Here is a 17,401-nt window from a genome sequence, read left to right as displayed (position 1 = left end):
ATTAATAACAGTTTGTTGTGATCTGAACGTTTCAGAACCATGGGAAACATGTTAGCAGTTAGGATGCAGAAATGAGAATCTCTCAAGAGAGTATCTTCAGAGTAAATGACTTTTAAGGTACAACTCTATTGTCTCTGTTTCTTCTGAAATGCCCTGCAGAAATATTTGTATACAGAAAGAGAAATAAGCTTGTTATATACATTTCATCGAAATAAATCTCACAGTTTTGATGTGGTCCTGCATTTTTGTAGACGGGATCATTGTGAGCAGAATTGGGTGATTAACTGGAAATTTTGTCTACTATGAACTGGTTAGAGTTTTAAAATGGCGTCCCACTCCAATTTAACACACCTTGATTTAGGTGGCTACAGGCAGTTGTCTAGATAGGCATTTCATTTCTAGGCTGCCTTTACAGTCAGTGGAAATCAAGGATAGGGTTCAGCTCCGTAGATGCAGCTGTCTAGTGCCACTTTACCTGCCTCCAGGTATCTTAGACACCACACATATCTAGGAGGATATTTAGAAAACTGCACCTACTGGAACAGCTGCTGCAAGATACGTCTCTGAAATTGCAACAGAACTCTGAATTCCATCCTTACTCAAGGGAACCTACAGAATAAGTCAATTTAGTGTAGCATAAACACCATCATCTGAATGGCTTTTCAGGATCCTTTGGCTATATTGGTTAAATCTCTTGACTAAAATGAGAACTTAAGCAAGAGGCACACATGGATACATATGCTTTGTGTCTTAAATCTCAAACTGAATCTCACCATGAAATTCCATGTAAACTTTTTATTTTTTTCCTGGCCAAAAGCTTGTATTATATTTACTTGATACATCCACTCTAGAAGTGGAAAACTGCAAGACTGATAAAGCTTACACCATTTATGCTTATACGTATATATGTATGTATAGGTATGTGTGTATATTTATACACATACATACACTAACTTGTAGTTAAATTTATGGATTTCCAGGTTTTGATATCCATTAAAATTAGCAGAATTTAAAATTTATTTTGTCTTAAATTGAAGATGCATTCTGAGATGTGATATGAAGCATTCATGTAATACTTTGCAAATGTGCTTTGGGAGCAGAAACAAGCTACTTAACCACTATTCACTGAACATGGCCAACATTGCAAACACTTTTTACTGCAGAGGAGGTTTTAAAAGACACAACTGATGTTAAGCAGCTATCTCTAATTTACTGTAATAGCAGCAAGACATTCTACTTCATAATATATGTCTTACAGCATGGACTTAAAGAGCATAACAGTTGCATTTAATTTCCAGTACGCATCTGATGGATTGTTTTATGAGAATATTGATCAAGAGGGATAAAAACAACATCACTGGGGATGTTTTTCTCAGGTTATCCCAGAATTGTAAGCATGAAACATTGCCCAAATGTAATTACTCTCATTTTCACTGGACAAAATATTCAGAAGTGTTCAGACCTGGAGTATTGCCTGTTGCTCAGAGCTGTGGATTGCTGAATGCTGTTTAGTGGTAAGTTAACTATGAGTTTTCTTTCTAGCCAATTTCCAGTCCCTTAAAATGATTATCATATTCTTTCACAAACACTCCATTTGTCTGGTTAAGGAAGAAGGCACTATTAGAGGGAGTCAAGATCTGGCACTTCTTTACTTGAGTATCCAAAAATCCCATTTTAGATATGGATTGAGTTGTGTCTGTTAAATATTACTGGGTTTTGTAATTTAGCACCTATTGTTAGATTTTTTTCTCTCTCATTGTAAACAATATTTTTAAAAACTAGAATAATTACATTGAAACCTTTTCCAGGAAACTGATTAGAATGAAGACATTTTCATTAAAAGAATACCGTATTTAAAACCACATAATCATTTATCCTGTATCGTTGTAGCTGCTACTATTTTTTCTTTATTGGCTTAATTGAAAAACTTTCTAAATCAGCAAAATTCTGCATAGAGGGTGTGGTCTCAAATTATTTGGAACTACCTAACAATTTTCTGCGTGATGTCATCTTTACAAAAAAAGAGTAACATTCTGGTTTTCACTGTTGCAAAGTAATACTACTTCTTCTATTGCAGAAAATAGGTGGTCTACGAAAATGTGTAAATTTGCAAAAAGCTTATCTTTGTTACAATAACATTTCCAGAATTGAAAATTGGGAAGCCCTGACAAAGCTGAATGTACTTTGGTTGAATAATAACGTGATCAAGAATAGCAAGGTGACTCAGTTGTCCTTGTTATGATTTATTTGCTACTAATTTGTCGAATGTATGATATTTTAATAGTATAGTATAGAAATGTGTCTAATAAGTAGGGGTAACTTTTAGAATTATTGAGCAACAGAAAGGACAATTTTAAACTTCATTTTATAAGTATTGAGGCTGAAACATTATTTGGAACTGTTTAGCTATCAAGGTTTTCTGCATATACAGAGTTAACTAAATCACTCATTTTCAAAGACCTCTGGGATTCTTGATAAGGAAAAGATTTTTTTCTTAGTTTTCTTATAACTGCAGATTTTTGTCTGCATTTCAGTATTATGCAAAAGGCTTGCCATTTAATTTTTATTTTAATGTTTGGATTTTTTTTTTTATATATATAACTTGCAAATAATAACTCCTATCCAGAAGTTCTATCCCGTCTTTTTCTCATGCTATCATATATCAAATTATGAAAAATTGGTTTCTCCCCTTTCCCAAAAAATTAAATACTCTTCATGCTAACCTTTGAGTTGGAGGCTAGTCCAGAACCAGTGAGAGCTCTGTGATTAGCAGTTTGGCATGTAAAGTGAGAATAAATGTGTAAATGTCCATTTCTAGCTAAAGACCATGTAGGTTTCTGAATTACCCAAGTCATCATGCCCCAACAGGGGAACAGAGGTGCTCAGCTCAGTCTGCCTTCCCTTGGAAGAGTACATGAAAAAAAGGCTGAGGACATCATGATACCAAAATAAAAGTAGCTAGAGCAGAAGGAGATGCTGGTAGGGATGAATGAGGCCAGATCACTGTGAACCTTCCAAGCTGTAAAAAAAAAGAGAGAAATTTAAGCTGGGCATGATGATAGGGAAGGAAAAGAAAGACTGAGAAATTACAGCTGACAAAATGCAAGTGTAAAGGCAGTAGAGTGTTTCCAGAAATTATTATTTATTAGAAAGGACACTACAAACACTAATAGCATCTCACTGCAAAGAGCTTCAGTGTCATCATGGAGAGAAATAATTGACATCAGTGATTTAGTTCTTGTGATATCCCAAGGCCAAGACATGGGCTGTAGCCAAAAGCTAATGAGTACTCATGACATGGGGCATGATCTGTTAGGTTTCTCATTCACAGCTGTGAAACTAAGGCTGGGGGACTGAGTTTATTTTCATAGCAGTATCATTTACAAAGGCTTTCCAAGCTAATTCCCTTTCGGCAAAATGCATTCTCTCTTTCCATGTCAAAAGAAAGCTGTAGTTTACAACAGAGGCTAACATTGTTTAGACTCCAGTCAAATTTGTTTTTACATTTGAATGATCTGCCTCTTTGCCTACAGGCTCTTCAGCATTTGCAGTGCTGTATTAGATTAAAACTGTATTGGTTAAAACATTCACAGGGTTTACATACTCTGCAGAAACTGCAAGAGGTCAACCTTGCTGGAATCTTAATAGAAAACATAGGAAGGTGTTATCAGTCTGGCATTTCTAGCATGAGCATTTTGATTACTACCAAGGAATTAAGTACGTGGTTTAATCTTTCTCTCATTCTAATAAAAATTTCCTACCAACTTGCATGGTTCAGAGCCATATCCAATATACACAGCCCTGATCATTCCAAAGTCTGTGTCAAAACTCCCTAGGGCTCGTCTTTGTTTACTCCAAACTCCTTTCCATTGCTGTAGCCATGTCAAGACAGAAAATAGGTATCAGTAGGATTTGTGCATATACTTATTCTTGTTTTTCACTGCCATTAGTATAAAGAGGTTTTATTTTAAATCTAAATCAAGCCTGTTTGGTTATAAATGGAAATGTAAATCATGCCTGCATTTCTGAACAGATACTAGAAAATCTATTAATTTTTCTTGGTTTATCTCTATCTGTAATATAAACATCTTCCAAATGCTATCCCTACACTTTGGGTGGAAATGTAAAATAATGTATTACATGTATGATGTCATTGTGTTAATTATTCTTCAGAATATCAACAGCCAAGTTTCTACTTAATGTGTTGCAGGCGATCCATTTCCAGTTTCAGTTCTGCCAGGTTCATAATTATTTGAATCTGGTGTCTCAAGACTCAGGTAAGTGCTTTGAGCAAGGGGCTCTTAAATGGATCTGCACCAAGAAGGAAGCCTTAGAGAGCCAGTCCAGAAGAGTGGACTAGATAAGATACTCACTTAATGTGGTAAACCGAGTTTCAAGTTGCTGCTTTTATTCATCCAGTACAGGTGTTTGCAGAGGACTTTCCTGCTGAGTTCCCAGATTATTATGGTTACTGCCTATTCTAGCTGATACCATAAACATTTATGAAAGGTCTGTGTTTTGCAGATTAGAAAGCTTTTTCTCACCCAGCTCTCAAGTTATTGTTTGGGGTTTTTTTTATTGACTTCTAACTGATTAGTCTGTTCCCCTCCCTTTAGGAGCAGTATAAGCAACATCATGGATGAGAGTCAGAATGACTGCAACTCAAGTTATTCTAAAATTAAAAGACTTGTGCCACAGATTTTCTGTACAGCAGTTTGCAATTCCTAGCAGGCTTTTAATGCACTTTGAGTGGGCTCTTTGCACACATGTCCATACAGATGGAACTGAAAAAATATTGCTCATTACATACATAGGACACCTTAAAAGTACTTTGACCAAGAGTCAACAGATTCTTTTTACCAAGGGTGCACAGACCAAGGACTGCCATTGGAGGTTCATGCCTTTATGGTCATATCTTCCCCCTTTGCTTGCCATATGTAGATCAGGTAGTATCTAGGAAGCAGACATGCACTTCAGCGACCTCATCTCTGTCAGAAGTGCCTATAAGTAGTGCATATATGAATATTTTGAATAGTATTCACATTGGGGTATGTAGGCCAAGTGAGCTAAATTGCTTTCTTTAAGAAGAGTTTTATGGAAGTTTTATACTTGGGAGCCAAATCCTTGCTTGTTATTCAAAAGAAGTGAGTGGTTTATTCTCATGCTCTACCTAATCTCAGCTGCATAGTGGCTTGATTGATCCTAAAGAGTTACTTCTCAAAAAAGAATGGAAAAAGAGTTTTGCTTCCACAAAGCAGAGAGTAATTACTATGCCATACAGTGATCCCACATGGGGCAAGAAATGATCCCTGCCCTTAGGTGTCTGAAGGAAAGCTGCGCTTCCATTTTAACTGTACCCTCTAACTCTTTTAATTGCTGAGACTTGCATCATAATGAAGTCATGTTGAGGGATTGGTCCTGCCTGCGTGCAACAATGGTCTAATTGATATGAATAGGCTGGGATATGAGCCAGTGTACACAGAAGAGTTTGTAGAGTTGCTCAGAGCAAAGCTGCCCCTTTGACCAAGGAATTCAGCTTTTTCTATTGACAATCAAGAGTCTGAATTTGTTAAAGTAATTTTCTGGTTTGATGTTTTCAGGTATGCTTTTTAGTACACATCTAGAGGGCTTATCTTTTGAGGAAACATCAATAAGATAAATAAGATAGTTTTCCTGCCATACTTTAACATAACCTCTTGCTTCTGAATCCTAATGGGGTCTTTTTATCAGCTGGAATGTGAATTGGCCAAGCTGCAAATGTTGGGTAAAACATCAAGTAATAAATCTCTAAGGACTAAGAATCTGGAAACGGAAAGTTCAGTTCATGATAATGAAGATACAGAAAAGACTTGTCTTGAAAAGGCATTCTTAGAATAAAATAAAGGAGACTGAACAGAAAACTGAATTAGTATGTTTAGTGCATTGTACAAGGATAATATTCTGGTATTTTCAGACATTAATAATAGGGTATGATGGTGGCTGGTGGTTGGGAGATTCATGACAGGACTTGAAGCCTGTCTCATATTTGTTTTTCATAAGGTCCAAACTAGGAGTATGGCAAATATCATTAAAGTAGCAGTTCTTATGTGGTCCAAATTATTGGATCCAGGCCAACTTCCAGTAGGCAGATGCTGCCATTCCCATTACTGGTGATCTCAGTAAATAGGGAAGGGATTGAACAAAAATAGCTGGGATGAGTAGTTATATTGGACCAGTGCTTGGAAACGTTTTCTGGGCCTTTAAACAGTAGAAATCCAGCAAAGTGCTGTGGGGTTTTTTTGTTTCTGTTTGTTGCATCTTTTCCTCCTGTAATTCCAACATGATTTTAAAGGCTTCTTTTTTTTTTTTTTTGTCATTCTTGATTCTGTTTTAGGACTGAGTCAAACTCACTCCGAAGTCAACAGCCAGCACAAAGTCTACACACAGGGAATACTTCATAATAGGGCATGTGGAGGATATCAGTGATGCCACAGACCAAAATGTTTGATGCCAGCATGGATCTGAAGGTCATTCTACAGAATTTTTATGAAGGGAGAACTGGATGGCTCTCTCCTGATGTGTAGAAAGCTGTCTGTTCGCTCTCTGATGTTCTGCAGGACAGCTAAGTCATACCATTCATCTGGCCAGTTCTTGCTTTGTTTTTGTATCTAAGACCAATGAACACTGTTCCTGTCTACAGGCGTAGTACAACAAGTCAGCAGTGCATCAGGCCCCCAAACAATCAAATCATTTAGATTCTGCATTTGAGTGGAAATAGTATACCGAAGTAGTACTGTCTTAAAGCTTGCTAACAAAGAGAGGGAAAGACTGTCGATCATTTCAAGGAAAGAACAACTGATGGAGGTGTGAGACAATTTAAACATACTGTGAAATTTGTTCCTGTTGCTTGCTACTGATTTCATGACAGTGCCACACACTGCACTCAAATCCAGCACTATTTCATTAGAGCGGCTATTTGGACTGGTGTCATTCTGAATACCGAATAGCAAACTAAGACCTTCTCTTACTTGAGGACTTGATTCTCTTAAGTTAATGATTACAGAGCAACACTGAGGGTGAAGTGGATGAAGCTTGCTGTTGTGGATTGGTATAGGACCAGTATATCCATGTATCGGGATCAGTATATCCACAGTTGTAGTCTTTCAGGTTTAAAAAAAAAAAAATCTTTCTGTAATCATTCATCTAAATTTGTTGTCTAGAAAAAATATCAAATGTTCATTTGTCCTGTTATGTTGTTTCAGGCAGAATTTGAAAATATTTCCAAGTGAAAATGAAGACAAGTTTTAATTTGGTAGTACAATTCTTGTTGATGGAATGGGAAACAGTGGGAAACATTCACTTTGAAGGTTTATCAAATAATCCATGATAAACTTTTACAGCTGTGTCAAACTAGAACCTGTTTCTTACGATTCCAAGTTACTAATTTTTAGCAAAACAAATTTATTGCAAGGATCTAGAGTATTTTGAAGCATCAGTGCTCCACAGACTCCATTTGCAGATAGCTGACAAGAAAGGAAACACTCTTTCCCCTCTCCTATCCTTGGTTGTGTAATAGTATGAAGCTCTGAGCCCACAAAGACTGATCTTTTTATTACCTTTTTTTATTACTTCTTGATTTTAAAAAATGAAGATAAAGGAATAAGCAAGCAATCCAGCTGCTTTTTAATAACACTGGTAATGATTATTCTAAGTTCCTACACAGCTTTACTTGTAAAGAAGCATCAGCAGTTGCTTACATAATCTTTGTACGAATAACCTTGACGCTCAGTTGAGGGGAGATTGAAATTTAGGCTGGCAGCGTTTCAAGGACTGTTTTCTGCTTGAATACTCCAAGCTTGTCCACCTCAGGTATGCCTGTTTTTTGAGTTCAGGGATGTTTGTATAGAGCTGCGGGTAGTTCTGTACTTACATGTTCCATTTGAGGTTGTTTATAAATAGCATTCTGCTTACTTTTAATGCCACTTTCTCAAGCCAAGGATCTTTTTGTTTTGGCAAGGAGAAATTAATAAATGACCCTTGTAGGGATGAAAGCCAAACCAAAGGGTTTTGGATGATTAACCTTAGTACAGAATCTTTTTGAGAAAGAGCAGTATTTTTATTAGTTGCAGTAAGGTTTTTGACTGTTTTATCTTCTTTTTTTAAAGAAAACTTTCCATTGATTGAAAAACTGGAGAACTGGAGAACTGCAATTCTAGGTTGATTCTCTTTATAAGCTGATTACCCCATAATCTTTAAGGAATATTACAGTACCAGATGAAAGTATGGGTGTTATATTGTCTTCCTAATCTGACACAGAGAAAATGGCCACATATTTTTAAGTCGTTTGACTTGTGTACCACAGAAAAAAGGTGAGTTTCTGCCCCTAGGTTCCTGGCTGGCCAGTGGACCATCTTCTCTTTCTCAAGTTTAACTGTAGAAACTGTTGTAGGCTCTTGCAAACCCTGCTCACTTTATGCATGATTGTGCTTACTGTAGTGGAACCGCTCATTTGCATAGTGAAGAAGGATTTAAACAGATTTTAAATATGACAGTGCAAATAGAGAAAAGGAACACAATGAATCATATACTAGATACCAGAATAGAATAGAATAGAATAGAATAGAATAGAATAGAATAGAATAGAATAGAATAGAATAGAATAGAATAGAATAGATATTATATCTAGAATAGATATTATATCTAGAATAGATATAATATATATGTGTGGTATCTATTGTATATAATATGATTTATAATTACATATTTTATATATTCGATCATATATTATATATATTAGATATTGATATTTGATGCTTAAACTTGAATGCAGTATTTGAATAAAATAAGGTAAATTTATCTGTCTTCACTTGAGAGAACAAAATTATAATGAAATTAAACAGGCTAAAGGTATTGCTTATGAGTCTTTGTTCTGAATAGGAAACAGAAGAAAATCATGTGGTTAGCACTGAAAAATTCAGTGCAAAACAAGAAGAAAATATTATTAACTTAGTCCTCTCCTCCGTGCATATCTGCACACAGGTTTAGTTCTTGTTATATAATTCAACCATGATTCTGTACCTGGGACATCAGAGCATATGGTGTCATGGAAATGAAAATAAATTGCACAATCAAATTATGAGGCTAAATTTAAGGACAAGTTTCAAACATGTCTGTAAAAAAAAGTTTTCAGTACAGCAGAGTAAGTGCCTAAATTTTAAGAGATATTTAGCATAACTTTGGCCTGTGAACAAAGTTAACTTTATAAGAACAGAAACATTTTGCAAAGCATCAAATTATTTAGGATTATTAAGAAGTTTTACCCAGGCAGAAGTGTCTTAGCTCCCCAAAGTCCCTATGCTTGGTGTTTCTATGACTGGCTCTTGGATTTCAGAGGTCCATAGCTTTGTAGGAAATACCAGGTTTGAGAATTGGTTCAGAATTTTGCTGTTAGAATCTGGGTCTTACCTCATCTGTTCCTAATATGATTGTGAAAACAGGATAAATATTATTGTGAATGGCCAGATTTCTGAAAGTTGAAAGCAGCAGTCGATGAACAATGCAGAAACAACACAAATCCCACCCCGATGTATATGCAGCTGTATTTCATCTCTATCACAGGAGAGCAGATTTGCATTCATGCAGGTAAGTCCCAAGTTTTTCTGGGTAAGTCTCAACTTTGAAATTTGTGTGATTGTACTCATTTATTTTACTGCCTTCCAAGAACCAAGCTGAGGCTTGTGATCCAGCCAAGATCTTTGTCATAAGCACTGGAAAACATCTGCCCAAAGCAGCTCGTGGAACTGTGTCCCCAGTGGAGCAATGGTCTTAGGATGCCCCGTTGCCCATTTGTCGCTATGGGACAGAACAACTGTTGAATCCAATTCTTTTTTTCCATACTGAACAGTTCACTGACTTGACATGTGTGACTGTATTGTTATGATTTTAGTACAGTTAATACAGCACTTTTCATCTTTTTATGTTTATACGCATGAAAGTTCATACATATAATCGTATGTGTGATTTCTGTGTGTACAAATCAGAGCTGAGAGCTTGAAGGGAGCTGAAGACCTTTTCAATCTTGAAAGCAAAAACTAATGTCCCTGAGGGACAGATACTCTGAGCTCAGGACATTTTAGCTGCTAAGATCAAAACAAGAACTCTGGGATTCAAAGTGTGCCCGTTCTGAGATGCAGTATTTCAGTGAATGGCATAACATGTCTCAGCATGGGGTTTTGGTTTTGGTTTTTTTCAGGGGTGGCAGGGTTTGCTTGGGACTTTGGGCAGGTAGGATATGGTTTGATCCAAAAATAGCATAGCCATGAGAAACCTTCAAAGATGAGCGGAGATGATCTTGTGGATTGTACCACTTTCAATTTTTTTCGTATAAGCCTTTAGCTGAAAGTTATTTCCCCCCATAGCTGAAACACCATTATTGAGCTTCTAGTCTGTTCCAGTACAAAATCAAACAGATTTGTTCACCCTTTGCTATTCTTCACATAAAGTTGGAGACACAAAATAACCTTCATTCTTGCAGCTTTACCTGAGGTAGTATTCTGTATCAGACAATTCAGCTACTCATTTCCAGTACTTTTTTTGGCCCATAGGGAAGTCCGATTGGCACATTTGATGATTTTAGGAGCTATTTTCATATTACCCAAAGAGAACAAAACTTTTCAGGAAGCTCCCCAATACACTCTGTATTGTGCTGGTAGGATATCCTCCTGTATGAAAGACTGTCTCATTGTATTAGCTCCTAGTATGGATTAGTCAGATCAGCTCCATTCATATATATTAGACCCCATTCCAGTTGGTGACAGGCAATTTATGCATCTTCCCTGAGTAGCAACTATCAGCCCAACACTGTTCTTAAATTGAAAGCTCATGGTCTGATGCTTATTTAGGCAGAGAAGTCCAGCAATAATTAATCAAATGCCCACACTAACCTGCTGGTGCTCAAACCACAGTGTTGTAAATCACCAGAAATTACATCCTTATGAAAAAAGAATTTCAAGAAGAAAATAACTTATCAACAGTTTTGGAGTATTTGTACGGAGTTCTGGATCTGCTGTCAACATTTATTGTTCTATTCTTTCTTCTTGTGTTATTGCTACCTTCCTGCCAGGGATCTTCAGCAAAGACATGACTGGTGGTTCCAGAGCCAAATAAATAGATGGGCTTTTTAATGTAGTACAGAACTTGGAGACTACTAGAGGCAGGGGAAAAAAAGAAGTCTTGATCTCATGATTACTGTGAACCTCAGTATTATGGAATTTGTGTTAATTATAGTCTGTTATCCTTAGTAAATATTGTGCAATTTATAAACTTTATATGGTCAGAATATCTATTCTTGTCTTTGGCCTGCTTTTGCAACAGCATAATGAAAACCTGGAATCTTTCCCTATTTCTTCTATTTGTAGTTTCTTAATGAGAAAAGATGGAATCTCTGTCTTATGTATGCAACCCTGAATAGCCAGTTAAGGAAAAGCAGCTGCTACAAATGCTGGAGGTTAGTTTCTAGGGTCTGGAAGTGCATACGGTATGCTGCAGTGTGGACAGAAGAATGTTGTTTAGTAAAGTAGCACAGAAGAGAGCAGGCAGAAAAGTGTTGCTCTCTTTTCCTGTCTCCTTTCATCATTTTTCTATTCATCTTTCTGTTGTTTTCTTCTTCTGTTCTCATTGTATTTCTTCGTATTACCTCTGCTGCATTCTTCACATATTTACACCATCTGTGGCAATGACATGACTAGTGCTTTCCAGTTTTTCTCATCATCATCTTGTCCTTTCCTTGCCCTTTGTCTTTTTGTTGCAAATTGTCTCTTCTCACTCACCACTTCTCATCAGTGCCTCCCACTAGAGTTTGCAGGGCCTGATGCAGGACTGCTTTGGAAGTCTCCACAGTAACAGCTGCAGCACCTGTATTTACTGCCTGTGGAACAGATTGGCTCAGTGGTTTCTTCAGCCATTTATTTTGTAATTTTCATTTGTGTTTGTTTGACCACAATATTATTTTGTTATTATTTTGTTCTTCCTACCAGTGCTAGCACAAAGCATATCATGGGCTTTCAGTTCTTCACTCTCACTTCTAGTAATACAGCATCCCAGGTCCTGGCTTGCAAGGCTTGTCCTGACTCTGTATCACTGTCTCCTTTGTCCTTAATCTTAAATTTAATCCTAGTCCATTGATCTCTGGTATCTCCAGATACCTAGCCCTAAATGTATGCTCCCACTGGCATGGGTCCTTGTTTTCAGACCAGTCATAACCCTAGAAACTGTCAGTTCTGTCCCAGCGACCCCTTCCATCTCCAAACTGTAAAACAGCTGAACAGATGGAATATATGACTGACTTAGAAATTCTGAACAGAAGTATTTTCACAGATTTACAGAATGGTTGAGGTTGAAAAGGGCCTCTGAAGGTCACTTTGTCCAACCCACCTGATGAAGCAGGGTCACAGCAAGCAGTGCAGGGCCATGTCCAGACAGCTTTTGAATATCTCCAAGGATGGAAATATTTCAGGGGAGGAAGTTTTCATTTTGACTTATGAAGGAAGAGAATAGAAAGTAGGAAAATTAATTCAGGGCAACTCTTCTCTAGTCCCCATTGCTCTCCTTTTCTTCTTTTTGCTCTGAGAAGAGATGTGATTTTTGGGTGGCAAGGTTTATCTTCAAATGCAGTATCTGCTGTCCAGTTTTGCTTTATTATTGTTTATATCATGCTAGTTTGCAGAGGCCCCACTGAGATTCTTTTTTGTGGTGTTAAATGCTATATAAGCATCTGTTGTGGTTTAATCCCAGCCAGCAACTAAGCACCATGCAGCTGCTAGCTCACTCTTCTCCCTCCCAGTGGGGTGGGGAGGAGAGTCAGGCAAAAAAAAAAGTAAAACTCATGAGTTGAGATGTGCAGGACAGCATACAGAAAGATGGGCCCTGTCCCACAGAGCTAACAATCTGATTTTCTTGCCTGTATCTCATTCTGTTTGAATAATGACACTATAAACTACTTTCTTATTAATTATTCTTTGCTTTCTCTGCCTGCCATCCCTTTTCATAATTCAGAACAATATTTTCATGCTGCTTAAATTTGTTTACATTCTTAAGAGATGGTCTCAGTCAAATAAAGATAGTTGGCCCTTGCTTTGCAGCAGCCTGACCGGAAAAAAAGCTTTTCTTCTCTGGAACAGTCTAAGCATATGTGAACATCTCTGAAACAAGAAGCTAAGGCAGAAGGCAAAACCAGCAGTGATCCTGAGAAGTCATTCGAGCATGGCAATTCAAGGCTTGGAAAGATCTTGTAAAATATATGCTGTATGGCTTGTATAATTGCTGTTAAAGGACATTTTGTAAATACTGTAGATGGCCATGAGGTGGCATGTGCAGCCTTGAAAGGACCTCTGAAACTTTGCTGAAATCTGTCCCAGCGGCATTTCTGTGTATTAGGAAGCTCCACAAAGGGCTTCAGCTACTGGGAGTAATTCCCAGACAGGAGTTTGAAGCATCTGTGAGAGATATGTGAGAAATAATTAGATATGTCTGATCTTTTCTAGATAGATGAGGAAAACACAAATACTATTGCTATTTTAATCCTAATATATTCTACCAAATCACCTTGTTAATCTTTAATCAATCCTTAAGTGCTGTTAAAATTCAACCTTGATCTACCTCACACCATTAATGAATCTTAAATTGCTGTTAAGTCATAACTGTGTGAAATACTCTCATCTGTGACATCACTTGTTAGCATAAAGTTAAGGATAAATTAACATTTGTATTTTAAACTCATCTTTGACTTTGTGTTTTGTCTAGAGGTTTCATTCATCAGAACACAGTCTCTGCTCAGCTCAAGTGCCTTTTTTTCAAAGACAATAATAACCAAAAAGATTCCTCTTTGAATAAATATTTGTGCAGAGTGAAAGTGCACTGTGCCACGCTGCTATTCTGCCATTAATGCCCACTAAAAGCAGTTTATTTCATGCAGTTTCATACCCACTGTTCGTAAAGTGGGATTGAGTGAGTGTGGCAAAGGGCAGTATGCATATTCCACAGAGGAAATCATCACCCTTAAGATCCACAGCCTTTATCCTTAAGCTAAATAAAAATGATTACTGCTGAGAAATACACTGCTATAAGTAACCAGCTTAAATCTCTGAATCATATGTATCCTCTGAGCAATAGATTCTGCTTTACCCTATTTTATGCAAGAGAACCGAGTGGGAAATGAGAAATAATTTTGTCTGTTCATTCTAATATACCCTCCAAACTGTCAGATGCTAACAGGGAGCAACATCTGTCCCTTTATAAAGGAACAGGGATTGTTTCTGCTTTCTTAGAAGGGAGGAAATGAAAACTGATTTGGAAGGTGATCACACCGTAATATGATAGAGTAGTTTTGGACAGTGCAGCAATGAAAGCATTTGAGGAGAGCTGTCCGTGCTCTCAGGATCTAAGATAGTCTTTGACAGCTGTGATTTTCATTCTGGAATCTGACAGTTGCTTATTCTACATAAGGTATTAGAGAGCCAAATTAAACTCCTTTATTAGCCTGTGCCTGAGTCTGTATGACAGAGAAAGTCTAATAGCAGAAAGGAATAAAACTGATGTATCTTTGTGGAAGGAGATACCTTTGACTCATTAACATTTTGAAAGAGATACCAAAGTGAGCTAAAACCCAATAGTATATTTACTCTATTTTCTTCACTTTAGAAATGTGAACTTCCTTGGAACAGAGAAATTGTGACTGCAGCCATTGGCACTGTGAGTGGCTTGTGTCTGACCATGAACTGGTCCTGCCAGAACATGTTGCCAAGTTTGAGTAAATTACACTGGTATGAACTTTGTTTCTCCTACTGTGATATTAGGAGGCAAGCTTTGAATTTCACAGATCAAGAGAAGAAAAAAACCCAAGTAGGTAAAATTAAATTATATTCTACTACCACAACCTGAGAAGCCCAGGTTTAAGGTTGATTCTCTTCTGTCCATTCTGTCAGAGCCAGATAAAACTTCTGTGGAAGTCAGCAAGAAACTTTCCACTCATTGTAGTGAGATTTGGCTGAGGTTCCTATTTTTCTCCTATGAACTGACTGACTGTCTGACTCCCTATCTTAGCCAGGTCACTTTTATTTCAGAGAGAAGTTAGAGAATTCTTCAGATAAGTGAAAACGAGTCATCATAGCCTTTATTGTCTTTTCATTATTTCACATTGGTTTGTATTCACACTTTATAGACTTTTTGGGGTTTATCAGTAGATGCACTTGATCAGTTGAAGCTTTTTCATTTTAAAAGCAGCCATGAAGTATTACAGAATTTGTCTGCGTGTCTGGTTAAATTGTCATTTCTGATCTACTTTTTGTCTAGGTTTTGAATTTGAATGGGAACAGCCTGAGCATGCTGCAGGACGTCTCTAGACTTGAAACACTTCAAAAGCTTATCATCAACTTTAATGAATTTACTTCCTTAAATAACATTTATGACCTGGTGAGAAATTGAGCTTTAATTATTTTTTTTTTTTCAATGAACATTTACTAGCATAAATATTCTTACATTGTGGGATGTGCTCACCAGGCAGGATTGGGCCATGATGCACAGAGAGGAACAAAATGGGAGATTAAACTAGGATCATGCATACTGTGATATCCTTAGCAGCCCACAGTTTTGGTGCCTGTTGATATTGTCTCTAATTTGAACCGCAGTATTACAGTGATATCACTTGATCACCTGTCTGACCTTTATAAATGATCATTTCATTTTAACAAATAGAGTGACATGGCTGGAGCACATTAGGTCTCCCTCAACAGACTCCAATACTGAGCAAGGGGAATTCCAGGCACTGGGTCCAATTGTTTAAAGATTAAATGTGTCTGGTTACTTTAATCAGAGGGGGGGTGTGTGGGGGGGTGGTTGCTACACTTTCGGCCATACAACTCTTTCCAAACCTGTGTTGTTTTGCAGCCCAGCGGGGAATGTTTTGATGCAAGCCATAACCATGTGATCACTTTTGAGGGCATTAGAGGCTTAGGCAAACCTGAAGTTCTTCAACCTGAGCTGGAACTGAAGGAGTCCAGGGAAGATACAAACATCTTACATAAATACACTCCCAACTTACTCAGTCTTGACATCACACACAACCCATGGCATAAGGTACATACCAGCGCTTGAAATTCCTGGGAAAGCATTCTAACCATGACCACAGTTATAAAGGCTTAAAATCTGGTCCTGCACCTTATTAATTCTAATACACTGGCAAATGTAAGAAGCCTTATGATCATGTTATGGCATCTTTGTTCTCACAGGGCCTCTCTCACTTCTTTTAGTAGTCACAGCCTAACCAAGTGAATGATTTGCATGTCATTTTTGCTCAGAGACATCTGAGACATAATTCCTTTCTTTTTTGCTTCCCTTAAGAATTAAATTTATTGGTGGCCTGTGCCAGATATGAAAAACCAAGCCCTGGCTTTAATTTTGCTGTCTCAGCTGCACTGAATAAGGGTTGGGGGCAGAGACAGTTCCTAGCCTTGGGGATGTGAAAATACACTGTTAGTCTCTGTTACTGCATGTATCTGTCTGCAACAGCACAGCTGTGTTGGCTGGACCTTTGGTGAGAAAGCCAATACTCAGCCCTTTTACTGACTCTCATTCATTCCCATTGCCCAACCAGCTTCTGGAACAAATGTTTCTCTCTGTACTTTCTTCCCTCTGAATCAGTACATTTTAACATTATTTAAAGGGCTTAGTCAGAGTCAGCAGAGTTAAACCTTACAAATTGGAGGCATTGAAAGACACTTTAAAAAGCTTTTTTTTAATGATTGTGTAACACTGTATTTAGTATTTTGTACAAGTCAAAGTCAGGCAAAGAGTACTATCTGAATAGAACACCTCTCAAATAATTTGAACAACAAACCAACACAGGAAACACAACTCCACTGGAGCACCGAGGACTCATCCAAAAAGATGCTGCCTTGTCTATTTGGCCTGTCAATTAACTTCAGTGAATATTTTCAATACATGCTAAGATATAAAAAGAAATAATAAGAGCTACCATTTCTGGTCTCTGGTTCTTTGTTGTTATTACACAGGTTTTTATCAGAAAAAACTTTTAGTTTTGCTGTATTCTTTCCCATCAGCTCTGTGTGTCAACATGGTAACTCTTGAGTATTACACATCAGTAAACCTGTGCCTCTCCAGAGTCCCTTAGGCACCCAGCCACAATGTCTAGTTAGTTAAGTTCAGAGCAAAGCAGAAAATCCTTGCTGCCTGTCCAAGGATATTCTACTATCTAGCTCTTAAGTGATTGCAATTGGCTTATTTGGCTCTCAAAATATATCTATATTCCATTCACACAGATATTATTCATTATTTGAGAAGTGTGTATTTCATGTATTATATCGTAAACTAGTGGGCAGTCTAACATATTCTGTATGTATAGGATAGG

At 37.3% G+C, this 17,401-nt stretch overlaps 1 protein-coding gene across 1 annotated transcript in view; it reads left to right on the top strand.

The window, feature by feature from the left end:
- Positions 1-1,259: 1,259 nt before the first annotated feature.
- The window catches only part of LRRC9 (leucine rich repeat containing 9), a 40,677-nt gene continuing 24,535 nt past the window's right edge, over positions 1,260-17,401 (top strand). Inside the window, 11 exon segments of the mRNA XM_026849224.1 lie at positions 1,260-1,341; positions 1,344-1,482; positions 1,484-1,514; positions 2,078-2,218; positions 3,594-3,661; positions 4,174-4,277; positions 11,409-11,485; positions 14,700-14,798; positions 15,328-15,447; positions 15,922-16,110; positions 16,543-16,567. Of these exon segments, the coding sequence (XP_026705025.1) occupies positions 1,260-1,341; positions 1,344-1,482; positions 1,484-1,514; positions 2,078-2,218; positions 3,594-3,661; positions 4,174-4,277; positions 11,409-11,485; positions 14,700-14,798; positions 15,328-15,447; positions 15,922-16,110; positions 16,543-16,567 (1,075 nt within the window).

This window comes from Athene cunicularia, assembly GCF_003259725.1.
Source record: "Athene cunicularia isolate RWA chromosome 5 unlocalized genomic scaffold, athCun1 chr5_part1, whole genome shotgun sequence".
NCBI lineage: Eukaryota > Metazoa > Chordata > Aves > Strigiformes > Strigidae > Athene > Athene cunicularia.
Note: the sequence above shows the minus strand (reverse complement) of the source record. Positions and strands in the feature narration are given on the sequence as shown.